At 38.8% G+C, this 12512-nt stretch overlaps 1 protein-coding gene across 1 annotated transcript; it reads right to left on the bottom strand.

The window, feature by feature from the left end:
* Positions 1-2190: 2190 nt before the first annotated feature.
* nubp1 (nucleotide binding protein 1 (MinD homolog, E. coli)) lies at positions 2191-11374 on the bottom strand. The gene is made up of 10 exons (XM_069710059.1): positions 11319-11374; positions 9902-10006; positions 9540-9673; positions 8195-8263; positions 7977-8009; positions 7785-7875; positions 7542-7696; positions 4961-5071; positions 3072-3258; positions 2191-2640 (listed from the first exon to the last, which is right to left on the bottom strand). Exons 1-10 carry the CDS (start codon positions 11347-11349, stop codon positions 2588-2590), a joined length of 969 nt encoding a protein of 322 aa, XP_069566160.1. The 5' UTR covers positions 11350-11374; the 3' UTR covers positions 2191-2587.
* Positions 11375-12512: the final 1138 nt, after the last annotated feature.

Genomic DNA, 12512 nt, shown 5'->3' with positions numbered 1-12512 from the left:
GCGAAATCATTCTTATTATGAGGAAGTGGAGTTACATTATGCTTACATAAGGAGAGGATCTGATAGGAGGCCCGAATTCAGTTTCACAATTTCATCATCACATTTCATCTTCAAAAATCCCTCCAGTCGTTTATAGCAGCATTAATTTTGTCTAACGGTGGCCAAGAAATGTATTACGTTCGACACAATTACACATTACACACAGCAGCACAAATACACTCACTGATTATCTCATAAAAATCAGGCATGACCATCATTGTTTAACTGATCTAGGGACATCTGGTAAGTCCTGCCAGTAAACAAACCTGTGTCACCACAAGCAGCAAATGTGCGTCCGTTTCAAAGATTGGAACTAGTTTGGTTCAATGATGCATGTCTTAATGCCATGCACCAGTTGTTTAGAAATAGGGCAGCCACAATTACCTCATCACAGCACAGATTATCTGTTAAGGTAACTACAACTTGTTGTTATTAAAGTGTTAGAGGGTCAAGATTTTAAAATGTCTTGAGGCTGATTGGTGTTAATAATCATTGATATTGAAATAATGGAAAACTTTTTTTTTTAATATCAAAAATCTTTTGCTACAGTTTCATTTAGTGAGAACCATGTCCTGTACCTCCTGTATAAAGATTCCAATGCATGGCATCTTTTTGGCATTGTGCATGCATAGTAACTCTCCACCACCTGCTGCAGGGACAGCGGAGCACTTTCTCCAAAAAGACTCCTCCAGCTCCGCTGTCACAAGGACAGATACAGGAGATCATTCCTGATACAGGAGATCATTCCTGCCCACTGCAATAAGACTGTACAATAACTCACCTCTGGCAAAATCCATCACATAACAATAACACTGTTGTCTGTGTTTCTTGGTTGTTTGTATATAATATATATAGATATATACTGTACTGTATATACTGTGCATTTTATATTTTATAATTTTTACTGCTATTTTACTGTTATTTTATTGCTTTTCTATTGTTCTATTATTATCTTATTGCTTCCTGTATGCTGCTGTAGCGAAAAAAAATTCCCCTCTGGGATTAATAAAGTAACTACCTAACCTAACCTAACTGATGGTGCTGACTGAACATCCACTAAAACGCACCCGACACTGTCCACTGTCACAGCAATCCCAATTTCAGTTTGGAGTTGTAGAACATCTCCTGAATAGTTTATAACTAATGTTACGACTAATTCTGTGTCAGGCAAGAAAACGTTTTCAAACCGTTTATAAGACCTGACTTTTGGAGGGAACATATTTATTTTGAAGACTTTTTAATTGTTATTGCTAGAAGTCATACTTTTACTTTAACTGTTGACTGCAACCAAATTTATCATTAGATGAAAGTCGAATTTGCCGTAGTGCATCCGTGTGTGTGTTTCTCACATGCAGTGTAATATGCATATTATCCTTCACATCTGAGAAACACACCGTTTGTGTGCTTGTGGCTGCTGTTGTTTTGTCTGTTAGCAGGATGCAGATGCAGTTTCACATGTGTTTTCTAGTGAACCCTGGAGGAACTACAACTATAACGCAAAGTACATGCGAGGACACTCCAGAAATGAACGCACAAAGGGTTTGGTAAAATTGGGAAAATCATGGATGCCTATTTCATTCGGTCCTTGGTGATTTGGTCATTTATTTTGTAAATCAATTCAAGTAAGCACATTAAACAAAACATCCGTCAAAGCGTTTGTTTTTAACAAAATAATTTACTGTAAATCAGGACAAACCGAGTGACCGAAGTTGTGACTAGATGCTATACAAATGACACTTTTGAAGACATTTTTTAACTTATTATCAGCAAAACAAAACCGGTGGGTTGTGTTTTGCTGATAATAAGTCAGTGTCAATGATAAACTGTAAAATATCCTGCTTTGCCTCCATTATATATATTTGTCACTCAATCTCAAAAGTGTTTCATAGCCACTTTCTTTTGAGTGATCATTTATAAAAATGTGTATATAGTGAATGTAAGTATATATAAAGAATATCAGGTGACAAATTGATCATGGTATTGGCCCCAAAAATCCAGCATCTGTCGGGCTCTAGTAAAAACTGAAGTGCCCAGCTGTTTTAGACAATTATTTCACCTTCCTTAAAAATGAATCTATAAATCTGTGACCCATTCTTTTTTTTTTTTTTTAAGATTTTACATCCTTATTAGAATCATTACAAAATGCAAACATTTAATTGTGTTTAAGTGCTGATTAGGATCAGACTACTATTTATTATGAAATGATAATGATACTTTATTACAAAGTGAAACTAGTTTTGATTGTATTACAAGGGAATTAATACTATAATCATTTATTATTATATATTCATCCCTTTTGTTCAAATGTGTTATCCTAAATACTTCTTAAGGAAATACTGCATTGGGAGAGGAACCCTGGCGCAACAATATCAAAGCTGCAGCCTGTCATAAATCCTACATATTTCTTTGGAGATCATTCTGACAAGTTTTTATAAACTTTGTAACATTGATGCTCTGAGCTTTCTTATATACGTGTTTCTTATTCAGTAGTTTTCTAACACACATTTTTCATGTGATCTGCCTCCAACATGGCCGCTGTCCGTTGGGTTCAGGTTGTGCTCCGCTCCTCTGTCGCGCTGTTGGAGCAGTAGTCCTGGATACCTGGAAGAGGAGAGAAAGGAGGAGGGTGACGATGATGTTAGGACTTCTGTGTTTGTGTTTGTTCCTGCAACATCCACGAGTCAATCGTCTGTTACACAAACCGCATTTGATCCAACAAGTCTGATCTCGTGATCTAAAAAGAATGATAACATTTCTATACAACTCCTCTTCTTCCCTTTTCGTCGACTGCTTCCCATTTGTAAAGTGATCACTTCTTCTTTCATTACATTTAATCGGGATTTGGGCCGTCAACTAAACCATCTGGTCATCAAAAACACTGAGGGGCTTCACTGGAAGAAGGAATACGTATGAGTGTGCGTCTAACTTCCTTCCTTAGGAATGTAACAAAATGATGCAAGAGAAGACAAATGGACATTGCAGATGTCGTGAATGTGTACGTGCTGTGTACATATTTCAAGAAATGCACTCACTCTGCACAATTCTCTGGTAAACTTGAGCAGCAGGAGAGTCCGGTACTTCATTGAGGAAAGACTTGCCCTCATCGCAGCAGCGCGCTATCCTCGGGTCCAAAGGTACTTTTCCTAACAAAGGTAGATTTAGATCTGCACACATTTGTTGGGCGCCCCCGCTGGTGGGAGGGAAAATCTGCGACGTGTTCTACAAGAGAGGGGACAAAGAAAAAAACTAAGTTATGTATGACATGTCTGATTGTAAAACTGCAAATGTGCTGTGCTTATTTATACACATGGAGCTCAGGGATAGAAAATGTTGTGAAAGTTAACATGACAGTTGTCCACCGTGAAATCCAGCCACTTAAAGTCAATCAGGATCATTATGAATTCAAGCTCAGCACAGCACCCAGGCCCTATGAAACTACGACAAAGAATATTTTAAAGGGTGACTTACACTGATTTGTACTTTTGGTTCCCTGTCTTTTTGCTGAGTTGTCAGTTTCATTGGTGAAATTGACAAAAACCTGACTGTCTGTGAAAGTCTGACTTTTAAACATCTTAAAAAATGATGTTTTTTTAAGCACTTATAGCTTGAAATATAAACCAGTTTGAAATATTTTCTGTTCTAGTCCTTTATAATGGGCTGGTTTAATGACACATTCAGGTGATTTACAATTGCCCTTTCATAAAACTAGGACTCATGGGGGAAAGAGATCAAAAGAAATGGTGAAAACCAAAGCATAAAATGGAAGTAAACAGCATCTTTTCTTAGACATTTCCTGCCTCTGAAATGCCCACATTTTTTAAGCCCCAAATATGCATGAAAGGCTTTCTATTACAAATCTGAAGTTTCCCAAAAAGGCATTGTTGATTTTCTCAGACTTTAAATAGCTCTTCTTGAGCTTAGGGAGAATTTAAACAAATGTTTTCACAAGCTAAGCAGTGCTCCATGGAACACATACATAGTGCCCACATGTAAAATTGGAGGAATGCTTTTTAGGAGTTGAATGACTACACTGAAAGTATCTATAAATACAACATGCATCTCTGCCAGTGGGACGCTTCCAGTAGAAAATGTGAGTTATCTCAATCATCACAACCACAGACACGCATGAGTGAAAAATCTGCAGGTGTGGGCCTGAAAAACGATCCTGTCCATTCACCACAGTTCACTTACTATAATTTGAGAATACTTCTAAGTCTAATCACCACCATTACATGTATCAAGTGTTGGAGGCTGATCCAGCGGCTGCCCACAAAAAATATCACGTCAGGCAATAAAAACATATTGAGTGATAAGGACAACACACAGTAAAGGCTTTAACTTTGTTGACATACATACTGATTCGGACAGTTAGGCTTTCATACATCACATACCTGGAACCAATCCTGTGAGCACGTGTGTGTGTGACTTTCCATATGAGTGGAGATAGAGGCGAGGACTGTTTGCATATTCATAGGAGAGCTTTTAGTTAGTGAAGGCAAAGACGTTGAGTTACGTTCAAGTCACTTAAAACTTCCAAATATGCGATTTTGAGCAGGTGCTGCTACAGCCCGAGTGTCAGAACGACTTGTGTTTGATTGTTCTCATTCAGACTGCAACAGACACGCTTTGGTAACCAAATACTTGGCAGCAGAAGTTTACGACAGTTCACCTTTAAATCAAACAAAGCCTGCGATCAGACCAAAAAAAACCAAGTAAAACTAGAGAAGATGACGCATGTCTGCCAACCTTTTTGCAGTTCCACTTTCAACCACTGTTCCTCTTTTCTGGGTGTATTCTGGGGAACTCGACTTTCTGCACACACAGCACTGTGGTGGAAAACCTGTGCTCCTAGATCAAGTACACTGTCATGACCCTTTATCCTGTTTGCATCACTGCGTGTGCGCATGCGCGTCTGTCTCACCTTGCATTTGGGACAGACAAAGCCGCTCATGTTCTCCACCACGCCGATGATCGGCAGCTTCACCTTCTGGCAGAACCGGATCTCCTTCCGAACATCCTGCAGAGACACTTCCTAAAGACAGACACAGAAACAGGAACACGTGGGAATGAAGATCAAACCAAAGTAAGGGTGGGTGTGGGGGCACAGGAAGATGACACAGTACTAGCTTCCTTTTCCCTGCCAACTTATTTCAATGTTTACGTGAGAAATTGGATATGGCAAGTCATCTGACTATCAGATATGCTGGCTTCTCTGTTTGGGTAATTCCAGGCTGACGTGCGGTTACATTTGGTTAAGCGAGAGCAGGAGGAATGAGGAAATGAGGTTGCTGCTGTCTGACCTCATAGTCTATTTCAGGTGCAAGAAAATGTTTGTTTTGAATCAGTTTTTCTCACACACATCCCATGAAAAACCTATTTGGAGGACACACACCAACAACTTAAAGCAGATTCAACTTTTTATTGTGCATAAACTGGAGTAAGTCCCAGTTGTTGCCATGGCAGCAATGCTTAACTCACCAGACTCTGACAAGAATGATCAGCGGGGAAACAACATTGGATTCAACTGAGATTACCAAGAAGTACACTTGTAATTGTTTGACAAACTGAGGACCTTCATAATGGCTGCCACTGTGGACAAATTAGATTAAAAGACCCATGTGCAGTCTTCATATTTTAATTAAAGGTCCAGTGTGTAGGATTGAGAGGGCTCTATTGGTAGAAATGGAATATAATGTCCGAAACTAGAATAGTTGTGCTTTCATTAAATCAGAAAAATGGTAACAAGAGCCAGGATGGAGAGTATCTAACAGAGACAGACTGATTAGGCCAACAACAACAGACACCCCGTTCCCTCTTCATTTGAAATGTTGCCATTATTTCACTTGTTCCACAAGCCATTACACTTTTCAACAAATAATGCACATAATAATTAAGCAGGATGTCAGCAAGTTGTGCATGTCTATGATTGCTGTCTGTGAAAGTGGCTCTGTGATGTTGTGATAATGTTGCATACTTGTTTCCCTACAGGGTCAAATAAAGTATTAATATTTATTTAGAATGAGTCCTTTCTATCTGCATAGAGAGCAGGTGCTCTTCCATGGAGCACACCATGTTGCACCGCTATGCTTGAACAGTAGCCCAGAATGGACAAAGCAAACATCGGCTCGAGAAAGGGCCTTTCATGTTTTTCAATGACTGCAGAAGCTGAGTTGAGGGGCACTGAATTAGTGGCAATCTGGAAACTCACCAAAAGATGCCTCTAAATCCAACACATGGCTCCTTTAATGCCAGTTCTGGTTCAGATAGCAGAAATCCTACAGCATTGTTTTCATATTGTCTGCACATATACAGGGTTGATATGCAGTATTTATGTGGTCGAGGCAGATGGCTGCCAACCTCTAAGCCTGGTTCTGTCGAAGGTTTTACATCCTTTTAAAAAGGGACTTTTTTTCCTCCCAGTCGCTCGTGTGGAAATTATTGAGTTCTTCTTTTGTATAACAATGTAAAGTTCTGTGGTGAGGATTTCACTGTTTTTAAGTGTGAAATAACAAATGTGTTGTAATTCGGTGTTATATAAATACATTTAATTGAAATTGAATCTGTCGGCGAGTATATGTGTGTGGCAGACTTTTTGGTGGGTGTTTAGTACAAACACCAACTTACTTACTTACTCTTTATCACACAAACAAATCTGAAGTCCTAATCAAAACATGGGTAAAATAATGAGCAGTCAGCAACTAAAGCCTGAGAGTATCGTGTTGTGTTTCTATCTGTAAATATAATACATTCATTTATGGGATGGATACCTTCAAAGAGCCTGTAAACCCACAGTTGTTGGGATTTTTTTTACACCAGTTTAGTTTCTGTCCAGTGTGAGAGATTCAATCATACCTCTGGTATCCACCATGCCTCTCCTATCCTCTGTACAAACAAACACATCAATCTGTCAAATGTAGCAAGGAAGTAATTCAAGGTTCTGCTGCTGATAATGCTGGTTACTGTTTATATCCGGCGACAAAAACAGCATGTGCTGGAATTATCTCGATACCCTGTAGTGTCACAAAGAGGCAGCGACACCAGTGTCCAGATGAGGGGCATTATGATTATTTCATAATACCAGGAAACTGCATAATGCAGTTCAGCTGTTGTGTTTTGAGCTTTTGAGCCCATTAGCAGCTCTCATTTGTTGTCTGTGGCTTTTAGTGTTACGATCATAAATAAATACAGAGTTACAGATAGACCACTGGCTGAACAAACAACTTCAGGTGGTTGAAAATCATTTTGGGAAATCACCAGCTGAAGTACAAGTAGAATCTACAGGAGTGAAAGTAGACGCAGGCAATGTTTTCAAGCGGAATTTCCCTTTACAGTGTCTAATGTTAACAGTCCAGGCAGCATTTATTTTTCAGGCTCACTGCTACAGCACATTCAATTTGAAATTAGAAAATGGAGACTAAAGTGCCAAGTCTCAGCTTGAACGAATATGAATATTTAACACATTTTGCCTATGACTTGCAGCCTTTGAGCACATCTGTTTGTACCTGTGGTGTGGTGATGATGACGGCACCATCAACATGGGTGGAGCTGAGGTACTGGACAATTGACAGGTGTTCATCAGAGGTGCCGGGTGGAGTGTCCACGATGAGGTAATCCAGTTCCCCCCAGTCAACGTCCCTCAAAAACTGCTTGATCATCCCTGATTGGAGACAAACACCGTGCAGGTTGTTGAGGTGTGACACTTGGAAACAGCAACATAAATATCTCGTACACAAACACAAGCTCACCGTTCTTCTTGGGTCCTCTCCAGATCACAGCATCATCAGGGCTGCTGAGCAGAAAGCCGATAGACATGACTGCCAGGTTGTCTTCCACATACTGCAACAAACACACAGAGACACATTTTGATTCATGAATATTATGAAATTTCATCAGAAAATTAAAGAGTAAAGACTCAAACACTGTCTGAAGTGACTCACCACCGGAGACCAGCCTGAGCCACTCTGATGAACCTGCACACGAGACAACAGAGTACAGACTGTGTGGGAAGAATCTCAAACTGGCCCATTAAAATGAAACGTGTAAACTTTGTTTTTGTTTGTGGTCATTATTATGAATATTATGTGTTGTACTTAAACTATTGTTATTATTGATTCTCTGTAATAACTTGCTATTAACATTTCTGGCCACAACTTACTTGTTCTCCCTCTAAGCCCATGATCCTGGGAATGGATGGACCACAGATGTCTACATCCAGCAGAGCAACCTGATGTCAGAAAAAGAGAGAGAAGGAGAAAAACAAACACTCAGTAGTTTACAGTGTAGTGGAGTCTGTGACGGTCTAATCTGATCGTACACTTTGTAATCCTGTACGAACGTCAGCAACAAGCATGGTGATGGTGTGAACGCGGACCTCTTGACATGGCTACAGGAAGAATCTTCTTGCCTCCTTGACTGAGTGCCGGGTTCAGTATTATTAAATGACCCACCACGAGGAGGTTTCCTTAAAAGGCACTAAACATGGTCAGTTTCCCCTATAAAATCTTTTCATTTGGGCCTTTTTCTTGCAATAAAGATAGAAATGGTAATGTGGGGGAAAGAGAGCAGGGAAATTGCACGTAGTAAAGGTCCACCCAACTGGGAATCGAACCAGAGACTCACTGCTGACGGTGTTTGCACCCATGTGGTGTATCCCCTCTGACACCAAGAGCTTTTTGTAAGAGAACACCTAAGATAAGAGAAGGACCGGGCTGCTATGCATGATATCGTCTTTTATGAATGAACTTAGTTAGCAGTAGTTGGCTGACTGGTGACCGGACTGCATCAGTGAATGTTAAATATTCAAAGGTTAAGTATGATGACATGTGATTTAATTTTAACCAGAGAAATCATGCTTTAACAAGGTGGTTCAACATATAGTAACATTTTAACCTGGAAATGCAGCCTGAAATCAGCTGAACTTATTTAACACAGTTGTCACTGCTGTACACTAAATCAATAAGGAGACACTCTGCAACCGAGTAAACAGAAATCAAATAAATATCTCTTTTTTTTTTTTTTTTTTTTTTTTTAGAGAGTTTTACTACAAAGACAGATATTTTTGTCTTCATAATATAATAAATGATGGAAGATTTTATCTTTTGGACTCTGGTAATATTATTTTAGTTGCAGCTATCAGCCATTGTGCTGAACTTTATTCCCTGAATCCTTTGTATGTTCACGTTTGCAGTGACCCCTATTGGCATATTATTGTTTGTACAGCACACAGCAGCGGGTTTAGATAAGACCTCTGTTGCAGAGTAAACAGCAGTCAGAGGACATAGCAGCAGAGTTTAAAGGGGCATATGATTACATTCCAGAAAACACAGATTGAAACACGTCTTAAACCTTAAAAGAGGAAACTGACATGCAATCGTTCTTCCTCCTTAACTCCAGAAGAAATATAAGTATGTATACGTGTAATTCTGGATTAAAGACAGTATTTGTTTGTTTGTTGAACTGTCAGCTCTATGATTTTCTTGGGCACATAAATGCAATGTTACCTCCTTCGTGCTGTCACTTGCGAGGGCGTGGGCCAGGTGAGCGCTGAAGGTGCTCTTGCCGACTCCTCCTTTTCCAGACAACACGAGGATCTTGTGTTTGACTGTCGACAGCTTTGCTCCGATCTCTGCGATTGCTGAGATGAAACAAAGGAGATGAAGGATGGAGATGAGATGTGCGACCAAAAATCCAATCAAACAAAACAAGGGTTTGGTTGTTTTAACCAACTTTTCTCGATACACAGCAAGACAACAACAAAAAGTCAATCCAATGCGAAACCCACATGTTGTTTGTTGAACGGACCAGACCATAGAGACTATATATCACACAACCACAGAGATGAGATAATAAAATATGGTCTTACCAGGGTCGGGAGCCTTTGTGGCTCCGGAAGCACACAGTTTCTGGTTGGGACAGCCCTCACATGATGTAGACTTTCCTGCTTGTTCACTTGTTGTACCTGGACAGTCTAAAGAGTGAAAGCAGAGTTCAGTTAACGGGATGTTGGCTTTGTCAGAGCATCTTAAACTGATTTAAACCCCACACATGTTCTGGAGGCTCTTGTTAAACTAAAGTCTATAGCCAGACAATATTTCCTTACTTTCCTGAACACTACAGACCGCTTTGTTTAGATTTGTAGAAAAGATGTCAGGAGTAATTGTGTGAGATTTATGTAAGAAATGTAACACATGAAATGTGGGCTCATTGTATTTGACGGGTCATTAAACCTGATCTGAATCAGAACGTTCTTTATTCATTCAGTCAGTATACGCCCGTACGATGAAACGCTGATGGGCTTCTCTCGAAAATGTAGCTGTGCCGAATGAATGAGTACAAGGCAAATAAATGAAAACAATAAATAAATACAAGACAACTAGATAAACACAATAGAAATAAGTAAAAGCAGCACCAGAGTATAGCAGCAATATTGAAGACAACAATCGTAACAGCAGCATGTGCTTTAGGTGACTAGTGTAAGTCAAAAAGTGACAGTAGTGCAGGTTCATTGGTCCTTGTTGTGTGCGTATTACAGTCCGTGACGTACGTACGTACGTGTGTGTGTGTGTGTGCTGTGTAATAAATTCAACTAAGAGATGTGTGAGACGATTTCAATCAAGTTAATTGAAGGAGGAAGCATAGGAAACTGTTTTTGGAGCGTTTACGTGTACTTCTGTGATACAGAATAGAGACTTCAAAAAAGAAAAAAGGTATACAATTTCATAATGCAGAAGGTTTTGATTAAGAAACACCAGAACGTGTCCGCTCTCATTTTCCAGAGTGATTCTGAACGTTGAGGATTGTCACCATGACTCGGCGAATTTTTCGGGAGTAGCGCGGCATTTTATCACACAAATATATTCAGTAGCGATTTAAGTAGCCTTGTGTGTTTATTTTATTTTGCTCGGGCAAAATCCACAGTTTGCTGCAATGACATTAAACCAGTGATGACGATCCGAGAAGCACTTCAACAACAACCTCATGTCACTTCAATTCAACGAGGGACTCTCGATTAGTTTGATCTCAAAGATCCCTGTAGTCCACATATCATGCCTGATGCGTTTACTAAATACAAACACCTTGAACTCTGTTACAAGTGTAATGTTATTGATTACAACGATGAGAAGAAACAGTGACGCAAGAACATGTTGATGTTTATCTGTAGCTCACAAGTTCACCACAACTTTATACTTAAGACAGTATTTAAAAGCAACAAACACCGAGTCACCTGTTTTAATTTGGAGATAAAAATCCCCCCCAAAAAAACAAGTTTAAACACTCACGTTCAGGTGCGTTATCTGGGACGTCTGCCATCTTTACACGTGTCCTTCCGTTTAAGTCTTCCCCTTCAAAGGTTCCGGTTACGCATGAACTAAAACTTTAATTTTTCAGTTAAAAACAACACTGAATGTAATCTACACAATTTATTAAGACAAATACGAGCTAAATTTGACATGTTACAAAACATGCTGCAAATCATTTTTAATTGACTTTATTTAATCCTTTGATCATAAAAAGGTAAATAGTTTAAACACCTTTAACGGAGGGAAAGTTAATTCAACCTGAAAATTGAATGACAACCTTCACATAATTTACTGACACTCAGTTGTCAGGTTTCTGGGCACAGTATTGGGTATAGCTGAGCAAAAAGAGACTGGCAAACCTTCTCTAACTTAAACATTTAGTGCAACATAATTGTTATTGAGTTTTGGGCTTTTGACGTCCCACATTTTAAAGATGCCTATAAATTAGGCATTTTGTGGCATGAGACTCCTGTGAAGCAAGAAAAACAGATGTGAATACATGTGTGACATTAATATTTTTCACATTAAATTCTAAATTAAGATAAAATGTCATTAAAAAAGAAAAAAAGGTATTTTGTTCGCAAAACCCTGTAGTCAAACAATGCGATAATTAGGCATTTTGTGTAATGGAATTATTTCATGTTATCGTTAAAGGAGTATGTAATAATATAAGAATAGAAAGACATATTCAAAGTCCTTATTAAATTCCAAAATGTTCAAATGTCTGAGTCTGCAAATGTCTCAAATGACTGTAAAATGTTTTGATCAAAATATAAAATTTCACCAGAATTTTCAAACAAATAAATTCTTCCCAATTGATTTGGGAACTGTAATATTGATATAAGTGTTCATCAGTTCGTGTTTACTCTGTATTCAGTATTTAGCATCCTGCTCTATCATTGTAACGCGTTTGATGCAGTTTTCATGATTCTTTTCCTAAATTAACTGCAGGAAGCTGATTTATTGTTCTAAAAATGGTGTCTACTAGGGAGTGGTGTTGACTGGATTTGAATGGATTTCTGGCAAGCTATGTGTCAAACAAAGTATGTTGAAATCAACGTAGCTGTTCCATTTGGTATTTCATTGTTAGTATTTTCCCATTTATGTGAAGAAATTTAACAAATAATAAAGAGAGGAGTTCATTGATTCCGGAGGAACTCAGAGGACATTTAC

The sequence above is a fragment of the Brachyistius frenatus genome, unplaced genomic scaffold, assembly GCF_029030835.1.
Source record: "Brachyistius frenatus isolate BFR_SWC_R1_liver_20210118 unplaced genomic scaffold, ASM2903083v1 Contig_88, whole genome shotgun sequence".
In the NCBI taxonomy this organism is placed as follows: Eukaryota; Metazoa; Chordata; class Actinopteri; family Embiotocidae; genus Brachyistius; species Brachyistius frenatus.
This window is presented reverse-complemented; position numbering and strand designations above follow the sequence as displayed.